Source organism: Salvia splendens, chromosome 6 (genome assembly GCF_004379255.2).
Source record: "Salvia splendens isolate huo1 chromosome 6, SspV2, whole genome shotgun sequence".
NCBI lineage: Eukaryota > Viridiplantae > Streptophyta > Magnoliopsida > Lamiales > Lamiaceae > Salvia > Salvia splendens.
In genome coordinates, this window is record NC_056037.1 from 7,914,344 (window position 1) to 7,935,888 (window position 21,545).

Consider the following 21,545-nt stretch of genomic DNA (forward strand, 5'->3'; position numbering starts at 1 on the left):
ATTCACTAACATCAGAAATTCGCGGATTCATCACTGGCGCCGTCTGTGGGAAACAGAGAACCAAATTTGTGATAAAGCGAGTTTTTGATCCTCTTCTACCAAAAAAATGCATACCAGATCACATAACACCCGTGCCTCCGTCCGTGATAACCATGAGGAAGCTAATCCAGCAGCCCATAGGCCTGGAAAGCAGCCTCGTGAAAAATCTACTTCCAGTTCTCACGGAGAAGGAACAAGCCGCTCAAAAGGTCCACACACCGAGTCTTCCCAGCAGCCTGATTTGAATGAGGCTGTCAAGCTGTTCTTGGCTGAGAAGCAGGATGAGTTCTTAGCCTTCCTGCAAAAGAGCCAAGAGCCGAAGACGAAAAGGGTGGATTCTCCTTCCTCCTCCAGACATGAAAGTCACTACCGCAGTAGTGCCGTGTCTTCCGGAAAGAAGAATCCTCAACCCCGACATGTTCCTGTTCCTCCTCGGTACCGGAACCACAGGAGAACTCCATCTCCTCCGTACCGAAGAGATGTCAGTTCGTCTGAAACGAGCTGCAACAAGCCAACGATTGTGAGTCAAAGCTTCTACAGAAGATACAAGACCACAATTCAGCTTAAACAAGCAGTTCGTCTGAAACGAGCTGCAATAAGCCGACGATTGTGAAGTCAAAGCTTCTAAAGAAGATACAAGGCCACAATTCAGCTTAAACAAGCAGTTCGTCTAAAACGAGCTGCAACAAGCCAACGATTGTGAGTCAAAGCTTCTAAAGAGGATACAAGACCGCAATTCGGCTTAAGAATCAAGCACTTCGTCTGAAACGAACTGCAACGAAAGTCCGATTCTCGCGATAAAACTTGCCTGAATTAGGACAACGGAAAGTCCGATCCGAGCGATAAAACTCGCCAAATTAGGACACAAGACGAGTCCGGTCAAAGATGTTTATTTCATCAGACCAAAGACAAGTCCGGTCAAAGATGTTTATTTCATCAGACCAAAGACGAGTCCGGTCAAAGATGTTTATTTCATCAGACCAAAGACGAGTCCGGTCAAAGATGTTTATTTCATCAGACCAAAGACAAGTCCGGTCAAAGATGTTTATTTCATCAGACCAAAGACGAGTCCGGTCAAAGATGTTTATTTCATCAGACCAAAGACGAGTCCGGTCAAAGATGTTTATTTCATCAGACCAAAGACGAGTCCGGTCAAAGATGTTTATTTCATCAGACCAAAGACGAGTCCGGTCAAAGATGTTTATTTCATCAGACCAAAGACGAGTCCGGTCAAAGATGTTTATTTCATCAGACCAAAGACAAACATCAACTTACCCCGTACCTTTATCCAGAATGCCGAAGTGACTCGCTTCGCCGAAGTAATTCACTTCGCTTTTCGGGGGGGGTAGTGATGGAGTACGGACTAAACAAGCCCAACAGCAGTGACGGCCCATCAGCCCAAAGCCCAAGGAAGAGTATCAGTTCGGCATTACCAAAGAGTTCGGCCCCAGCCTACAGCTCGGTAAAAGCCGACCAATCAAGCTCTACTCTCAGGCCGGCAAAAGCTGCTCGGCAATAGTTCAGCAGTTCGGTCTCAGTATTTGACCGAACTGGGAGATAGTCAACTCATGTCAGAACCTCCACGATCTCCACTACACCCACGATCTATTTAGTGGTGTCAAGCAGTCATTAACTCATGCAGGATAGTGGGCCCATGCAGGATCGCATGACCTCCACGACATCCACAACCATCATTAGTGGTGACGCAAGCCACGATCTTAGTTCAATGTATAAATAGAACTTAGATCAAATAGATTAGGGGGACTCTCTCTCTCTGGCTCTCTAGAGATAAAATATCAAATAGCAAGTTTGTATTTGTAAGCTGTAGAAAACAGATCAAGCAATACAACTCTGCCCTCTTTTCTTCCCGTGGACGTAGATTTACTTCAGTAAATCGAACCACGTAAATTCTTTGTGTCGTGATCTGTATTTTCCTGCATTCACTAACATCAGAAATTCGCGGATTCATCATATTATTTATCATGTTGAATTTAAATTTGAAACTATTAATCTCTTCTATTTCATTATAATTGAGATTTTTTTGTTACATGAAAATTTGGAAAATACTTAGAATGCGTCGTATCATATGTAAAATGACTCAACTATAGTAAATAGTCACAAAATGGAAATACGGCTTGACTATTGTGAAACGCATGTAATATCATTGTAGCTTATGAAGAAATTGATAACCAAACCAGGTGCTAGTTCAATTAGATAAAATTGAAAAGTAGGTAGTAATAAATAAAGCAGAAATTTGATGGTGCATAAAATACTACTCCTCCCGAATATACATTTTGTAGTCGTATCATGCAAGCTAACTAAATCTTATCTCGAAACAAAGCAGAAATTCTATTTGGCTCATCTAAATGACAATGGTTTTACCATATAAAAATAAATTAATCAATAATTAATGTTGGCATATTAAGATTCTATCCTAAAAAATAGCAATAATTGAAGCATCTGAGCTGAGTACCAAAGCCAAGAAACAAATACTTGTGTCATTAATTTAAATCAAAAGGCAAACAAGCAAAGAAAGGAATTAGCCGACATACAATATATGCATACACACGTACATGTATATGGTATATATATCCCCTTGCGTATGTAAATTCGATTAATTCCAGCATAACTTTTCTTCATAACATTTCTTGGTGTCTTGATTTTTGATAGAAACCAAGAACACCTCTCTCATGGGAGGTCTTGTAAGCATGATTACCATGTTAAAAACTCTTGCATTTGTTTTAACTTTATCCGGTACATACATACATACTCTTTCTCCATGCATAGTGAATCAAAGAGAAATTTCATAATTTTGAGCGTTGCTTATGGCTTCAAACCATATTCATTAGGAATTTGTCAAACACATAGTATGCATATAGGGAATTGAACTTGTAAATATGGAAATTTGAAACGAAATGATTTTGTATTGATTTCTCCATTACATACAGGTTTAAGAGAAGTCAAATCCTTTGGCATCAACTATGGGCAGGTCGGGAATAATTTGCCGCCACCGGAAAGAGTTATCGATCTCCTCCACTCTCTCAGGCTAACAAAAACCCGAATCTACGACACCAACCCGCAAATTCTAAGAGCGTTTGCCAACTCTAGCATTGAAATCGTCGTGATGGTTGAAAACGAGATGTTATCGACTTTGATGGATCCAAACCAAGCTATTCAGTGGGTCATGACCCGTATCAAACCCTACGTTCCGGCTACAAGGATCACTGGCATCGCCGTCGGTAATGAGCTCTTCACCGGTGGTGACACCACTCTCATATCATACCTTGTGCCGGCCATGGTTAGCATCCATGCAGCCTTGATCCAGGTTGGGTTGGACGGGTTCATGCATGTCTCATCTCCAAGTTCGCTAGCGGTTCTTCAAGAATCCTACCCGCCATCAGCTGGTGCATTCCGACCCGAACTGAACCGGATCATGCCCCAACTTTTGCAATTTTTGGCTGCTACAAAGGCTCCATTTTGGATCAATGCGTACCCGTATTTTGCTTACAATGGCGACCCGAGTAGGATCTCTCTGGACTACACATTATTCAACCCAAACCCGGGAGTGGTTGATCCATATACAAAGCTTCATTATGACAATATGTTGTACGCACAAGTCGATGCGGTGATATTTGCCATGGCAAAGATGGGGTATGGAGGGATTGAGGTTCGGGTTTCAGAAACAGGATGGCCCTCCATCGGAGATCCGAGTGAAGTCGGGGCAACCGTTCATAACGCTGCAATTTACAATGGGAATTTATTGAGGAGACAATGGAGAGGTGAAGGGACTCCATTGAGACCTAAGACAAGGTTGGAGGTGTACATGTTTGCATTGTTCAATGAGGATATGAAGCCCGGCCCAATATCAGAGAGAAACTTTGGATTGTTGAAGCCCGATGGGACGATGGTTTACAATCTCGGACTATCCGAAGGTATAGCTAATTGATCAACTCTTCATATGAAAATTTATCTAGTCATACCAAAACCATCCTAGCTTCATGAATGGTAAAAACATACACCTTGTTTAGTCATTAGATGTAGCATCAATAAACAAGTGTACTACTTTCTTTAATTAGTTTTGTCAAAAAGTACAAGTTCGAACAACAATTAATCAACAACTACAGGTGAACTGATATTAAAGAAAACTGATCGGTATCACAATAGCATCGCTTCCAACATATCTAGGATGAAATAATTCAATGAGATAAAAAATGTACTAAGCCTCGTAATTTAACCATCTACCACAGTATATATCATGCATCGACGCAACAATAACATAATCGTGAAATACTAAAAAATGCTCACCATGCAACAGGAAACAACAGATGTTATTTAAAGCCCTTGATCTTCATATGATAACACACCACAGCATGTCAGAAAATAAATAACAGGTAAGGAACAGATGTGCGTGCCTTCATTGGAGTAATTGGCTGCCATAGTCTTCGTTAAATTTCTCATAACGATGTGCAAGGAGATGAGCAGAAGGTCTGGTGTTCCTCAATGCCACCTCTATGTCTCTCTGTGTGATTGGCCCAACCTTTGGCATCTCTACATATGAATGACACTTTTAGCGGTAGGAGAGGAAAAGGGAACGAGAAACTAGTTACTACAAATCAAACAAGACTAAGGTGAATCAAATGTTTGAACATTTTCTTTATTAAGTGTGACAGAATAAATCTCTGACTGTTCCATCAATCAGTAATCACAGATTTTGGAGTTTTTTAGTGTGCTTCATTCATTATTAAAAAAAACAAAGATGATGAGATGCAATGTTTCTTTTATGGGTGGGGGATAAGTGCCTAGTGATGCACATATAATGAACCAGACTGACCAGGTATCAAAGAACTCGATACCCATTGATCACAAGTAACCAGTTTCAAGTGCCTTAATGGCATGTGAATGGGGAAGACATCAGTAAAAACGTACCATCCTCAGGCACCCGTTCTGCTGGTGTCTCCTCAAGAGATGCCATTAGCCGTCTCAATGGTTGCATAGCAGCTTCCTTACATAAAAGGCGAAGATCTGACCCTGAATAACCATCGGTCTTCTCGACTAATAAATCATAAGAAAGTTCCTCGCCATATTTTGATGGCAGTAATTCTTCAAACATCGCTTGTCTTGCTTCTGGTTCCGGAAGTGGTACCAGGATCTAAACATGCAAACAATGTACAGTTTCCCTATCGTTTAGCAATTCTTTTACATTAAAGCTAATCAACATATATATAAGTATATAAAGCTATTAATTTGACTTTGATTAGCAGCTTTTAAGCATCTTTTATTGTTTTCAACAGAATGGAGAAAATAATGGAAGCAACCATAGCAAATTGTTAGGTGAGGCATAAAGCTTTTTTTAAAGCACACCCGCTTTTCCAGACGCCTAAGCATTGCTGCATCTAGTTCCCATGGGAGATTGGTTGCAGCCAAAACAAATACAAGTTCGTCTGTCTTTGCCAAGCCATCCATCTGCAGTTTACCACAAAAACATTAGTCCTTTAGTATCCGTGGAAAATATAGCTGCATTGGCAGAACATATTTAGAGGGTGCCTGGCTAAGATTATAGGCTCCTAAAAATAGCTTTGAGCTGTATAGGATCATATGTTGCCCAATAGTTCGCAAGTCTTTATAAGCTTTTAAACGACTTATAAGCTGTAAAATAAAATCCACAACTTATAACCTCCTCAAAACATGATTTCGTCAACCTCATCTATTTTTTCATAATCTTATAAGCAACAATCAGTTTAAAAATAGCCTTGTTATGGTCTGTTATTTCCAATTTTTTCTCAAAACCTTTCAAACTCATCTTACATTTTCTTCTTCTAACTATGATTCTCTCTCTAACTCGCAACTTCCTCTCAACTTATAAGCTCGATTACTCAAACACTCTAGCGACTTATAAGCTCTTGAGACATTACCTCTTCTAAGCTCTTGAAAAATCTTAAGTTGTTGAGCTTATAAGCTCTTTAAAATAAGCTTAGCCAAATTACCTTCTGTATCTAATTTTACCATATGAATCATTATTCATTAGGATGAAACATATCGAAAAGTACATGTGGAAAATACTCACTTCACTTAATGGTGCAGAGTTATCAATTTAGAGGGGTTCAAGATTTTGATCTTAATCAGGAGAGTTTATAACAAGTTAACAACAAAACATTAAAGTTCACATTCACCCTTCCAGAAGATGAATTTTTTAGTTTGTTCCCAAATCAGACAGATATCTTCCGCTTATGGTGTTTGATTCAATTTTTGTGTTCTGGATTGAACAATTATCAAACAAGTTATCACCTGTATAAGCAGCTCAGTCTTCAGACGCCTGCTTGCTTCATGTTCGCTGCGCCCTTCACCTCGTTGGCTGATAATTGCGTCAATTTCGTCCAGGAAAATAGTTGATGGTGCATGAAACCTAGCAAGCTCAAACAATACTTTTACCAGTTTCTCAGAATCACCTGCAATTAGATGCTTTTATATCATGATATTGATTCATGAGTGGAACACCAAAGACATGTGGGATGCTTGTCTTATTTAAAAAGCCAGCATATGGTCCTCGATTTTGTAAAACTGAATGACCTACCAAACCAGACACTAACACATGCTACAATTTTGAGAAAATGCTGGAAGATGGCAATGAAGAAGCAAAATTACTGTACCAAGAGAATAATGACCAAACCTCAAGGCTCAATGAAAATTAATATTTACAGAGAGAGACGTGATAGTGTATTTTTTATTAGCTAAAAAAGTGGTCTAATGTCAATTGAACACCCACCCATAACTACAACAGAGAGGAAAATAAGAAGTAACAAAAGATAATCACAATAATACAATAGCAAAACCCAGTGCAACCGATAACATGGGTATGGTGAGCTAAGTAAATAACATACAAGAATGTCACAAAACTTATAAAATCCAATATCTCACCCCTCCATTTGCTAACAATTGACGATGCGGAAATGTTGAAGAATGTGGTTTTGCACTCAGTTGCCACAGCTTTTGCCAACATAGTCTGGAATTTTATTTAAGATATATATTTACCACTCATAGTTTATCACAAAATAAAGTAATATTATCAATATACAATAAGACAATAGAAAATGAAGGAGAAAATTATTGAAGCTGAGATGAAGCTGAACACAAACCTTTCCCGTTCCAGGGGGGCCGAAAAGAAGAATTCCTTTCCACGGTGTTAGAAGACCAGTAAAGTACCTATAACATGAGTACAGGTTCAGTTGAGCTCAAAAAACCATAAGTTAATTATTCCAAAGAAATGACAACGATTTACTGTGGATATTTTATAGGCATTACAACAGCTTCTTTCAGAAGCCGTTTTGCATTCTCTAATCCTTTTATTGATTCCCATTTAATATCTGGACTACCACGGATGATATCTCTGCAAATGATAACAAGAGAGTATCCACAAATCAATGATTAGGACTAATACTGATATCCTGCAACACAAATGGGAAAATAGCTTATCCCTTATTACCTACATAAACTCTCCGCCAAAGCACGCACTTCTGCTGACTCAAAAGGAGGAAGTAAAGATCTTTGCCTGAAAGTGAACATTAATTTTTAGAGAAAGACTGCATGGTCAAAGTACCTCGTTCAAAAGGAAGACACCGTTGGTTGTTTGAAATTGGTTGGCATTCTTAGTTTTGGGAAATCCATATTACTTGTCCATGCTATGCACGTTGTGAACATTAAATAATTTGCAAAAGGGAGGGATAAAGGCCATACGGTTTATCATCTTGTGCTAAAGATGCTCCATTAGATTGGACCACATTCCCGCCATTCTGAATTAAAACTGACGTGTCAAAATATCACAACAAGGACCAAAAGTATAGCAAAAGGCTCATTCAGTTCAATCAAAATCATATTACCTGAATCCTGAACTGCTCATAGATAGCCAAGTCAGACGTGTTCTTCACACTGGTACTTCCATTGGCCGTTCCATTTGATTGGTCTCCATTAGGCACAATTTGACCATTTGCAGTTGTATCTTTCTGCTCAGACTCCCTCTTCCTCCCAAACTTGGAATCATAAAACAATTTAAATTCCTATATTGTACACCCAACAAATAAATTTTAGATAAAAATCAGTACTACCACTTTAACCACTCCTACAAATGGAACTCACAGATCAAACACATAAAGTTGGGTCATTTCTATACTGTATATGCATGAACATATATCAAGGAAGAGCAATAAATATTCATGAACTGAGCCTGGTTATATTGATTTACCAACTACTGCCGCACTTCAGAATCACTCCAATGAGGCAATGACTATCAAGCAGGCCACACACACAGATTCACACTCCAAAACAAGTGAAATGTAAATAAGTGGAGCTGCGAAGCTCATAAAATTGTCGTACAACAATCAAAAGCATAGGGTACACTCATTCAGTTCCTGAATGCAGGAATTGAGACAGACAAAAAAAAAAGCGACGATTTACCGAACATTCATTTCGCAGACTCGCAATTGAGTCTGGTTAATTCGATTCACTACGCACTTATGATTCATCAAGTACTTCCGAATAACTCCAGCGACTACAAGCAAACCACACGCATTCACACTCAAAACACAATTAAATGTAAATCAGAGGAGCAACGAAGCTCGTAAGTACAACAATCGAAGCCAAAGGTACACCTAAGTTCAGCTCCACCAATGCAGAAATTGAAAATAAATGCGAATGATTCACCGGAGCAATAATTCAAAGCACAAGTCAACGCGAAATAACTAAAACACACAACGTCGCCGTCGTAGATGCAGCATTGAGAACAGCAGAATTCAGAGAGTCAAAAAGAGCTACCTGAAACGACCAGCGCGTAGGCATAGGTTCATCGGCCATTAAAGAGGTGTAGGTCGATTGCCGATTGGACAAACACACGCACCCAAGCAGATGCTTGTGATTTCGGATCTCCGATCGTCACACTCTATGTACTAGAGTGTGGAGATCGACAATGTGCTTCTTCTTCGCTTCTCAGGTGAAATTGGAGAGAAATTGGAAACTTTAATAAACAAATGAGGAAAATCTGCTCGTGATTTGATGCGGTGAGGTGGAAGAATCTTGAATTCAACCCCTTGTAAAGGGGTAAAACCATCTCCATCGCGTCTCGATGCTGTCTCTATCTTGTCTCGGAGAGACGAGACGCATCGAGACAACGATGCAGCCATCCATCTCGGTCTCATCTCGGCGGGCGTCTCGGCCCGGAGGGTGGGTTGGCGAGACGTCTCGCCACGCGCCAGCGCCACGTGGCGAGCGCTGGCGCTAGGCATGACGCCCACTCGCCGGCCCGCGAGTGGGCGTCGTCATGCTGACGCAATAAATAATTTTTTTTAAAAAAATTGATTTTAATAAAAAATAAAAGTTAAAAATAAAAATTAAAAACGGTAATATTACAGTTCAACGGTAATTTTTTATTATTTTTTCTTTTTTTATTCTATAAATACTCCTCTTTCATTCTCATTATACACACATCTATTCTTCTCAATTCATCTCTCTTGGGTGGTTCCGGTTCCGGCTCCTCGATGCCGGCCACCCAAGACTCGTCGACGTCGGCGGCGTACCAACCACCCTATTTTGATGTGGATGCATACTCTCGTCCCTCCGCCCCGAGGTATGGGCAATCGCAGGGATTATCCCAAATTAGGGAGGATTTTCCGGATGAACCCAATCCGGAAGGAGGACGAGGCAGTGGAAGCTCCGGGGGTCGCGCATTCGACGCCGTGGAGGAAGAGGAGGAGGCGGCCGAGGAGGAGGAGGAGGAGGATGTAGGCCGTCATCCATACAGCCGCAACGACACGATGACTCTATTCAACGCTTGGGTCAGCGTCTCGTACGATCCCATTGTCGGGAATCAACAAACCCGCAAGTGTTTTTAGAAAAAGGTCACCGACGCCAACAACGAGAACAAGCCAAAGGGGTCCCGCCGCAGCACCATGAAGATGCTCCGCAGTCATTTTGACCGAGCCGACAAAGATGTCAAAAAATTTTGCGAGATCTACAAGAATGAAGCAGCGAATTACCAAAGCGGAGCCAGTGGAGCCGACATTCTGAGAGCGGCTATGCGAGTCTTTTTTGACGACAACAACAAAGAATTCAAACATGTCGATATTTGGGAGCCGGTCAAAGACATTGAAAGGTGGGCTGGCGGTGTCCAGTCCAGCATGACTCGAGCTCGAAATGCACGAAGCACACGGTGGGTGACCAATACTCGTCTAGTGAGGGCGGGTCAAGCAACACCTCACAAGAGGTTGGAGGCACGGCCACCGATGCAGGGGGCTCCTCTAGTGGGCGCCGTCGTCGCAAGGGACCAAGGCGGAGAAGGCGGCTAGAGGGAGGAGGGGCCGAGGCGAATCAAGCCAGGCGGGCTCGGTCTCGGGCTCGAACACCCTATTGTTCATGTACTTGACCGCCACGATGGCTGACACTTCTCGCATGACGCCTCTCCAATATCAAGCCCATCTTGCCGGAATTGAGTATATGGCAAGACAAATTGGGGACTGCTGTTCAGGGATGTTGTTACGGGACCACCCTCCGCACGGCTAAAGGAGCGAGAGCTACCTCCGAATGAGGAGTGCGACGCCGACACAAGGGTGCCGGCGGAGACGGAGCAGCCGGAGGCGATGCGACGTGAGAGATCGACTCGACGAGAGACGAGACGACCATCGCGTTATGGTGACTTCGTTTCCCATTAGTAATAGGTTTCCTTCTTTTTTTCGGTCGATTAGTTAAGGTAATTAGTTTATTTATTATTTTAGATTATTATTACTATTTTAGTTAGTCTATAAATAGAGGTTTAGTTTATCTTTCAAAGCAAGCAATAAAATTTACTTTCTCTACATCTCCTCTTCTTCTCGTGCAAGAAACGCACAAAACCCTAGAACTCGACGCCGGATTGATCGACGGGCAAAGCTCCCGCGACGTTCGACGCGAATTCCAACCGTTAAGGAACTTCATCCTAACAAGTGGTGCTTTCATCTTGATCTCACTCAACCATGTCGCAAAACGACCGAACGGAGGCGATGACGATCCGCGGCCTTGAACCGCTGCCGTCGTCTTCCAATTCATCTGACCCCAGCTCGATCATGCTGGAACATATGCTGACGGCTATGGCTCGCATGAAGTCACGCCTGGAGGCGCGCATAGACGCGCGGCTGGAGGCTCAGGACCGCGACACATCTAGAACGGTTCCGCCGCCGAGACCCGATCCGGAGCCGCCGTCGGGAGGGCTGCATCAGTTCGGCCAGTATCCGGTGTTTGCACAGGCATCCGGAGGGGCGCAGGCAGGGACGCAACTGCTGGGGGGTGGCGATCCGTCGGGCAGCTTCCACGCTGGGATCTTGCTGAACCCTAACCCAAATATGGGTTTGAATTCTTGGGAGAATCTTATCGCACCGAGAGCTCCCGAGTGGGACCCGCCGGGGTCTAGGGCAGAGTACGCGGGTGCTCGGCAGCCAACGGCCTAGGATAATCCGGCGGCTAGGCAGCCCGGGGGGCAGCAGCTCGATCAAGCGAGACAATTCAAGATGCACCAGCCGTGATTTGACGGCTCGGAGGCGGCGAGTTGGATCTCAAGGGTACAATATTATTTCAAGCACTTGCTGATGCCGGAGGAGCACAGATTACATTATGTGGTTATGTTGTTCGACCCGCCGACCTCGGAATGGGTGTTCAACTATCGTGCGAACAACCCACAGGCAAGATGGACAGATTTCCTGGAGGATGTGAGGCGACGTTTCGACCCCCAATACTTTCAGAATTTTATTGGATTGATCACCAAATTGAGTCAATCCGGGTCCTTGGCAGAGTACCACACGTCGTTCGAAACGATGCTTAATCGTGTGCGCGGGGTCCCGGAGTACATTTTGCTTCCAATTTATGTGGAAGGTCTGCAGCAGCCAATTAAGAACAAAGTTAAGCACCAGAGCCCGTCGTCAGTAGCAGCAGCTATGGCACTGGCTATTGAGTACGACAGTTGCACTGAACGCCCTCCGGCAACGTCAGGGGGGCCCCGTCGGCCATGGCAGAACCGTGATCAGCGTGCTATGTCACACCCGGCACAACAATCATCGTTGTCCCCACCACCCAATCAGCTGAATCGTTCCAATCAGGTGAAAGGGTCGGAGTATTCTAAGTTACCAGTAGTGCGGTTATCAGCTGCGGAGAGGGCGGAGCGTTCAAAGCTGGGCTTATGCTGGTATTGCCCCGAGATATGGGTTGCAGGGCATTCCTGCAGGGGCCGATTTTTGGTCTACATGGGAGAGGATTTGGAGTCGGATGAGGACTCGGGGGACGGCCAGGAGGAAAATAGGGATCCGCCGGTGATATCAGCCGACTTGTCACATATTTACGCGCTGGACGGACGGCAACGAGAGGATGACATTGAGTTGAGGGGGACAATTGGGGACATACCGGTCCGGGTCTTGGTCGACACGGGTAGTTCGCATAACTTCCTACACCCTGACGTGGCGGAAAAGTTGGCTCTCCCTCTGCAGCAGATTTGTCCTTTCCGAGTGTATGTCGGAAATGGTGAGTCATTGCTATGCTCCTTTGCGAGCGTTCAGACTAGACTGGTAATTCAGAAGCATGTGTTTATGGTGGATTTACACATTTTGCCGGTGCATGGGCTTGATGTGATTCTGGGGAGGATTTGGCTTAAACAGATGCGCAGGCTGACAAGTGATTATGTCGACGGTACGTTGGAGTTTTCTCGAAATGGGAAACGGGACCACCCTCCGCACGGCTAAAGGAGCGAGAGCTACCTTCGAATGAGGAGTGCGACGCCGACACAAGGGTGCCGGCGGAGACGGAGCAGCCGGAGGTGATGCGACGTGAGAGATCGACTCGACGAGAGACGAGACGACCATCGCGTTATGGGGACTTCGTTTCCCATTAGTAATAGGTTTCCTTCTTTTTTTCGGTCGATTAGTTAGGGTAATTAGTTTATTTATTATTTTAGATTATTATTATTATTTTAGTTAGTCTATAAATAGGGGTTTAGTTTACCTTTCAAAGCAAGCAATAAAATTTACTTTCTCTACATCTCCTCTTCTTCTCGTGCAAGAAACGCACAAAACCCTAGAACTCGACGCCGGATTGATCGACGGGCAAAGCTCCCGCGACGTTCGACGCGAATTCCAACCGTTAAGGAACTTCATCCTAACAGATGCGAATGGCCTAAATATCACCTAATCCTTTTCATAATATATTTCTTACTCCATAATAAGAAAAACATGAATAATGAGAATCAATGAGTGTTTAGTATTTTATTTTTAATAAAAGATTTTATTGTACTAAAACATATTGAAATGGTTAATTAAAAGATTTTGTTCGAATTTAAATTAGTATCGTTGAATATTTATAATATTTTCCATCATAAACCCCCATAATCAACTAAGATGAGGTCAAGATGTTTCCTGACATATATTTAATAAAGTTGGAAAATAAAATAAATAGATGTAGTATATTCTCCAAATGAAGTACTCCAGTATTACAATTTATTATACAGTTTAGATGGATTAAATGGGCCAATATCTACTTGATTAAGCCTCACTTGGCCCTGAATAGAGCTTTTGCAGCCTTTTTTTATCTTGGAAAATTGATGTAAAATTGTAAATTATTTCCTCATTTTATGTTTCTTGCTTGCCGTTACATTTCACTTATTTAAATAGTTTTCTAATTTATCCACAAAATTTATTCTTTAATGCATCGATGAAAAGGTTACACCCACATGGCCACATTGTGTCACGATTATTTATTTAAAAAATGACATGATATGGTTCTAGCTAATACGTTAATATTTGCATACATGTAGCACGAGTTCGATCCTCGGATGCTAAACTATATTTTTCTTGAATTAATTAATGACAGTTCATCAAAAAGTATTCACCAACTTGTTTTTATGTTGTTTATACGATAACATGATTGGTAAACTGTGTGAGAATGCTATAAACATGTCAAGTGGTGGGATCGATGGTGCACACCCGAACTCCACATTAGTATGATATTGTCCGCTTTGGGTAAAGTCCTCACGATTTTACTCTTGGAGTATGATAGGATTTAAGGTCCTATCGTTGATTGTATGCAAGATGTTCCATGATTTGCCCCAGTGGAGGTGCTGGGAATTTTGTGCAGAGAACTAGGGATGAGACAATAGGCAATTTGTATTACTTATTTCTCAAGACTCGATCTACGGGAATTCTATAATATATAGAATTCCCCCTGCTTGATTCGGACTTACGATTCGGGAAAGAATCAAGAAGAAAACCCGAAAAGATTTTACTCTATCTATCTAAGCAAAAATAACGATAATTAAGGAAACCAAATAATATCTCTCAAAATAAAGGAAAGCGAATAAACTCTTGCTGGTCATCTTGATACGTAATCTTTGTACTTGCTGGGTCGAGACACATTGCGCTTGGGTTGTTCTCGTCTTGGTTGGGCTGACTTCTTCACGGTTCTGGGCTTGGGCTGTTGGGTTTGCTCCATGCGAGTTGGTTCGGATTCATCCTCGGCAGTATGATCCTCTTCCTCCGTTGGCAAGTTCCTATCAGAGTACTCCACAAAAGGCTTCATACTAATGGAGTTATGGTAGCCCTTATATATGCTTATAACTCTTGTTCATTCTCCAACGTGAGAATTGTTTGCCCTCACATAAAAAATTTACATTTTAATTATGTAAAGTAAGTAGGCGCTATGGGATATTCGATTGGTCATTGATGAATTACACAAGTCTTAACCCTCTTTTAAAAATAATCTTCTTCTTTTTTTTTTATCTATTTTAGTTTTTTAGCAACTTTTTTCTCTTTTAGAAGATGAACTCATGAACCTCATTTTATACTATCAAAAATTCAATTACTCTTTCTTTTTATTTTTCTCTTACTTTACAAGTTTAACATTAAAATTCATGTCTTCTCTAAATTTTCTATTTTTATAAGATGGAATGGGTAGTTTATAATATGTTGGTCGGTTAGATTTACTAGAAGATATACATATTATTGTCATAGTTTTTTCATTATAGGATCAAATTTGTCTTATGAATCTGCCTCTCAAATGCAACAAATTAAATTAATATTGAAATAATTAATTTTAGATAATCTCATACCAAATGAATCTCAAAAACTGACAGATTCATAATTAACAAATATGTATGCCACTAAATATTTGACATCTCTTACAACATTTGATTTGTAAAAGTGTGTTACACAAAATTTTGTTCAACCATATTTGATGCTATGGCCCATTGTGCTCACTTAACTATCAAAACTATTATCATGAATCATCAATTGTGGATATTTCTGAATATAATTATCTTGTTTTTTGTAAATTATACCTAAATAGAAGGTTTTGAAGGGATAAAGTTGGTAAACGTGATTTCAATTTACCAATTTAAGGTGTTCTACATAGTTAGAGTGGTAAAATTAATGGAGAGGATAAGAGTAGAAAATATCTAAAGTAGACAGATAAGCTTATACTACTAATTAATACTCCATCTAACTTGTCTAAGTTCTACCTTAATTATTATTATTACTATAACACATAGATAAAAGTTAAATGAAAATCAAACTTCACTATGAGATTATGCATTTTGCCCAAGATAGTTTTTAATCTTGTCGCATACAATGGATTAGTAAATTTAGTATAAGTGAAAGTAGTCAATTAGTACATCATAATGAATATTGATTGTTACTCCAATGTTTTCACATCCAATTCAATGCACTTGCTAAAAATTCAATACAGTATGCATTTTTTCTTAAGTTACATAAATTTCTTCTATAAATATAATATAGTACTCTCTCCGTCCCCAAATAAGAGTCGCTAATTTCCTTTTTGGGCCGTCCCCTATTAAGAGTCACTCTTCATTTTTACCATAAATGGTAGTAGGTCTCACATTCCACTAACTCACTCCACTCACATTTTATTATAAAATCAATATAAAAAAGTGGGTCACACATTCCACTAACTTTTTCAACCAACTTTTCTTTACATTTCTTAAAACTCGTGTCCGGTCAAACAACGACTCCTATTAGGGGACGGAGGGAGTATTTTTTTAAGGACTTGTGTTATTATTATCATCTAACCTTGAAGTAGTTATCCTCGATATATCTACGACAAGACATTGAAACTGAAAGACATACGGTAAATCTTTGTTATACTATTTCCACTAAAGTCATTTTCTCAAATAAGACACGGAAATGCACATGTTAAATCTTCCTTATTCTCTTTTCACTCAACTCATTTTCTCAAACAAGCTATTAATTAAAATATAGTATATGCTAAATTTTTGTAATTCTCTTTCCACTTAACTTTTTAAATATTATTTTCTAAAATCTTGCCTCCAAAAAAGCATCTCGCTTATGACTGAACGAAGAAAATACATGTTTAAAGAGTTCCATATTTGAGTTTAAAAGAAGAGACTCGAGAAATCCGTGAATCTTTGAAATCAAATATCTTAGAAATTGTTTTGAGAGTTCGATGGCTATATTGGGAAATTCTGAGGGTGAAAAGAATCATTTCTGAAGCACGCTGGGTCTATTTATATAAGTTGAAGTGATATGGTATGCTCCACTAAAAGACAATGATTGAGAGCATTATTAAAAAATAATAGTCCCTCCGTCCCTCTGTAATAGAGGCGTTTCATTTTGAGCACTTGTTTTGGAAAAATTATAATAAATAGTTAAAATGAAGAGAAAGTAAAGTAAAAAAAATAATAATATAGTTAAGAGTCTTCACTATATCTTTCTTTCTCTTATTTTACATTTTCTCTATTTTAATTATTTATTATTATTTTTTCAAAACGAGTGCTGAAAATGAAACGTCTCTACTACATAGGAACAAAGGGAGTACTGCTACTATGTCTATGTATAAATCAACGTGAAAAGCCAAGTCACCATAAAAGTTTTAGGATCATGTCTGGAATGGTTCATGTACCTTCACCAATATACAAGTTCCTAACTACAAATGTTAAATTGCCTTTGTCTAAATTTCATACTTCATTCTCTTTATGGAATATGAATTTTATGTAGGAAAAACATGTGGGAAATTAGAAAGGACTCAAAACCTTTCCTTTTCCCAAGTCTTTTGGCTTTTCAACCTCCAAGTGTTTATGAGGTGCCTTAAACCCGAGACCTCTCGTGTGGCCACTCCTAGCCTATAAATAGGCTTGTTTTGAGAGATGGAAGACACACAACACAACCTACAATCCTTTTCTCTTCTCTCGTAGCTCAAGCACTCTAGTTCGCATCTTAGGAGCATCGCATTGCTCGGTTCTCGCCTCCAATTCAAGTTCGCCGGAGCCTACGAGTTTGAGGTGCTTCAACTCGATAGGAGGAAAGTCGTTTCATCTTTGGGGACATTACGCCAATCCGTGAGCACTAGCCGGGGCGTATTTCGTCTTGCGGAGAGAGGGATACCTCGACTCGACTTGAAGAATACTATAGTTTGCATCTCTTTACTTTCGTTGTAATTTATATTATTATATTTACCTTCCAGTTTTGTTCTTTTGTAATAGCACGAGTTTTCCCGTGTAAAGGCTACAATATTTCCAACATTTTATGTAGGATCGTAGGTAAGATTTCGCCATTTTGGGACCATGGGCGCAAAGGACAAAAAATCTCCTTTTTAAGAAAACGAATACAAATTAGATTCCAGAACAATTGAATTATAGTATTTCGGTATTTCAGACATTTTTGTTCTTTTAGAACAATTGAATTATAATATTTCGGTATTTCAGATAGTTTTGTTCTTTTGGCATTTTTTTGAATTGAGTGGCAAATTATTCATTGAATTTCGCATACTAGTAGATAATCAATAAATAATTTTGCCTTTTGGTTCGAAAAATGGTAAAAGGATAAAAATATCCAAAAATATAAGGATATACAAGTAGATATTATCAAGCTAAATTCAAGTAATAAATGATCAAAATATATCAAATCTAAAATCCAACATAGGGTAAAATCGGAATCACCATCATAGTAAAAACTTGAGTCATAAATAGGTGTTGAACTAATGATTAATTTTAATGGAAAATTTATGAAATCAATGCATTTTGAATTCCCTTATTAAATTGAAGATATCATCAGTGTTTTGTTTGCTTTCTTAGTTTCTAAATAGTTGTTTCAGTTTTAATACTCCTAGTTAGTAATGAATCTTCACATCTAGTAGTCTAGATAATATGAGAGGTTCAAGTAGTAATTAAAATTAGATTATTAGTATCCGTGGATATCGTACTTTTGTTTATCATAACTATATTGTAATAGCATCGTACATCTTCAGTAACATTATAGGTTGATAAAAATGCATCATGGTTCGTAGTCCTCGAAATTTTAAACAAATTAACTTTTTCTATTTCTTTGATTGTATCCCACATTATTTGTTGATGCAACAAACAAAGATAATCTGCTATTATTAAAAAAAGTTGAGGAAAGAAATTAGGATTTGAGCCTTTTTCGGTTTATATGCTAAGATTTCATATTTGGGCTGATGGATCGACCCATTTGATTGGTAGTTGAAAGTATAATTTTTAAAATTTAATTAAAGATTCAATTTTTATCGTTATTTTTGCTTATGTTTATAATTGATAAACATTAATATCTGAAACCAAAAACCATAATCGGATCAAAATCGTATTATGGCATAACTGATAACCGACTAACCATTTATTCTGCCCCAACAAAAATAACATTTTATTTTTTTGTTACAAATCCATTTCCATGATAATATATATTTTAGTTATATTTGTGACATTGTGATGAAACATAATACTTCATCTGCCCTATTAAAAATGAAACATTTCCTAAAATGACAATATCTCTATCTCTACTTTTACATCATTCTTACTTTACTCTCTTTTCATTAACTCATAAAACAATATTATATAAAAAATCATGCCGATTTCTAAATATTGCATATTTAATGGGACGGAGGGAGTGTAACATATTTGCTTGTGTAAAATTTTCAATTTTCCAAAATAAGGAGATGGTTGCTTTAGAATTAGGGGAAAATAATTCATTTTGCTTGCAGGATTGCATTTTTTGAGAGCGTCTTGTTCAAGTTGTTCTCTAATGTAATCTGAAGTATGCTTTGCGTACTTACTTTGTCCTTTAAAGTCGGGGAGAGAAAAACAAGTTGGATACTTCACATGATTAGGTGAGCTTATCAGCATCACTAAGCTCTTTTTTATTTTTTTAAGTATTATAGTAATATCTTAGAAAAATATTATTGAGACTATCAAATTAAATATTGTATAAAATTACAAGTATATAATTTATTATTTTATGTATCTTTTTGGATTTAAAAGAGAAAATGGATAAACTTAATCTATAATTTGTATGTGATTTGTAAATTACATATCATCCTAGTACTATAGAGTGATCAATATGTTGTTTACCACTTTTAAAGCACCATTGGTTAAACATTGTTGCCATTTTGTGCATGTTAGAATCTATCTTTTTTTTCAAAAATACTTGTTCCTTATTCTATAGCTTAAAACTAATTTTTCCAGATCATCTTTGAAGTGGGAGAAAAAATTGAATAATTAAGTTCACTTTGTATTTATGCAATAACTTAGTATTAAAAGTGGTTATTAACGTAATTAATTTATTAAATAAAATACGTCAATAACTGGTTTTAAGTAACATCAGTTGTTTTTGTTTTTGTGAAAACGCTTCAACCTATCTTCACCCAATATTGACTTGTAAGCTGATTTTTTGTATTCGGACCACGTGAATTTCTTGTACATGCTCTCTTCGCCTTCCTCCATTAATGAGCATATAGGTCTAATCTTTTCGGTCAATGGTGGCCCTCCAAAATATATCATCGACACCCTTGATTTGATGCAATTAGTCAACACTCTATGCTTCACACTCTTAAACCTTCCATTGGTCATAACCTGCATGCCACGAGACACACGATATCCCCTCGATTTCTATGCAATTTTAAATATAGCGCAAGTCTTTGTTTTGAAAAGAGATTTTGATTAATTAGAATATTTCCGTTTTCAAGATATTAGGGTTTTCCGAATTATCTATCAGTTCAGTCATTCTTCGCATCATCTAGCAGTAGCAAGAAATGAGTTTACCTGGAGAGTATCTCCAACAGCGAAATAGAATGCGTTTGGATCGGATGGGACGGGATCCCAAGAACCATTCTTGAGACAAATTTGGAGGCCCGGAGCGTCGCATGATCTCAAAACAGACATGATCTGAGGGTCCGTATGCTCACCAAATCCGATCTTATTCAATGCTGGGCACGGCGGATAGTGATTCACCCGGAAACACGAATCACTTCTCTCGTTCCCGATCAGCCCGCTCAGAGCAGTACCGATTCCCAGCTCCTCACAAATACTATCGAGAACACCCATCAGCAGTTGCCTCACAGCTGAGGTATACTCTCCCATCACAAGCCTGATCATCTCACAATTCAATTATAAGATGACACGAGTTTTGATGCAAAATAAGATGACACGAGTTTTAATGGTTAAAATAGTGATGTTCAAAATGGGATCTATATACTAATTAGTAGAGTTTCGTTATAGAGAAATTTTCCATTTTCAGTACTATATGATTATGAGAATAATTTCAGAGGATCGAAATGAAAAGAAAAGAATATTTTTTTTTGGATTGAGAAAGTATAACTTTTACCAGAATGGTTCTGGAATGGTGGGAAAATGGGGTTTGTGCAACATGAGTTGGGGCTGGGAGGAGAGGAGGAGGTATTCGACCCAGCCCGTGTCACCGTTGGGCCCGATTCTAGTGTTACCGTAGCCGAACGGGCTGGGAGGGCCGGACCTGTCCTTTTCATGTTGGGGTAGTTCGAAGAAGTTGACAGCCTCGGATTCTAACATGGCAACGAGCTCCCTTGAGATCCCATGGTTGATAACCTTAAAAAATCCAAACTCTCTACATGCTTCAACTATTAGCTTCTTAGCATTAATGGCGTCTGACAGATCGACGACGGGGATTTCTACCATGTCTTTGGAGAGAAGATGAGAGAGGGCGTGTCTATTTGTTAAAATCTTTGAGAATTTATAGACCAAAGAGAGGGTGGTGGCATTAAGGAAAGAACAATTTATTTTCTTTTTAAGTAAACAACAATAATTGGTACCAATATTATCAAAATATCACTTACAAAACCTAGTTACCAGCCTCTATTCCACTCTTGGCATTTCACTTTTTCTTTTTAGGTTTTTAATTATTTTTTCTTTAATTATAATTTGTTGTTAAAGTATAATTTTAAGATTATTACTTAGAGTTCGCTATTTAATTTATTTAATCATTTTCTTGAATGGTATGAAATTTAATACTATGAATCTGTTAAGTAAATTAATAGTAAATTTTACAAAATATATCTATTGAGATAAATTGTATGAAGAGATATTGGAAGAAATTAAATAGATATCTATACTAATCTAAAGTGCAAGTTTGATGAAAAGTCCTTAATACCCTTTTTGGAGGGAAAATGGAAAGATGAGGTGTCTTCTATTCAAAAATAATTTTTTAAGGCAAAAA

The 21,545-nt window shown here is 39.0% G+C and overlaps 3 protein-coding genes across 4 annotated transcripts; 1 reads left to right on the top strand and 2 right to left on the bottom strand.

Moving 5' to 3' along the window:
- The first annotated feature begins 2,668 nt into the window (after positions 1-2,668).
- LOC121808177 (glucan endo-1,3-beta-glucosidase 11-like) lies at positions 2,669-4,127 on the top strand. Its single transcript, XM_042208558.1, has 2 exons — positions 2,669-2,793; positions 2,988-4,127. Exons 1-2 carry the CDS (start codon positions 2,730-2,732, stop codon positions 3,983-3,985), a joined length of 1,062 nt encoding a protein of 353 aa, XP_042064492.1. The 5' UTR covers positions 2,669-2,729; the 3' UTR covers positions 3,986-4,127.
- Positions 4,128-4,265: 138 nt separating this feature from the next.
- Positions 4,266-9,091, bottom strand: LOC121808162 (katanin p60 ATPase-containing subunit A-like 2). Of its 2 annotated transcripts, none has more exons than XM_042208539.1 (11): positions 8,845-9,091; positions 7,914-8,063; positions 7,771-7,826; positions 7,520-7,585; positions 7,316-7,423; positions 7,173-7,239; positions 6,955-7,039; positions 6,325-6,485; positions 5,401-5,502; positions 4,966-5,188; positions 4,266-4,587 (listed from the first exon to the last, which is right to left on the bottom strand). In XM_042208539.1, exons 1-11 carry the CDS (start codon positions 8,881-8,883, stop codon positions 4,454-4,456), a joined length of 1,191 nt encoding a protein of 396 aa, XP_042064473.1. In that variant the 5' UTR covers positions 8,884-9,091; the 3' UTR covers positions 4,266-4,453. The 2 variants fall into 2 exon arrangements, with proteins under 2 accessions (XP_042064473.1, XP_042064472.1); XM_042208538.1 differs by having other exon boundaries at positions 7,914-8,090.
- A 10,584-nt stretch (positions 9,092-19,675) lies between these two features.
- LOC121808718 (gibberellin 2-beta-dioxygenase-like) lies at positions 19,676-21,007 on the bottom strand. The gene is made up of 3 exons (XM_042209312.1): positions 20,679-21,007; positions 20,117-20,441; positions 19,676-19,927 (listed from the first exon to the last, which is right to left on the bottom strand). Exons 1-3 carry the CDS (start codon positions 21,005-21,007, stop codon positions 19,676-19,678), a joined length of 906 nt encoding a protein of 301 aa, XP_042065246.1.
- Between the last annotated feature and the right edge of the window lie 538 nt (positions 21,008-21,545).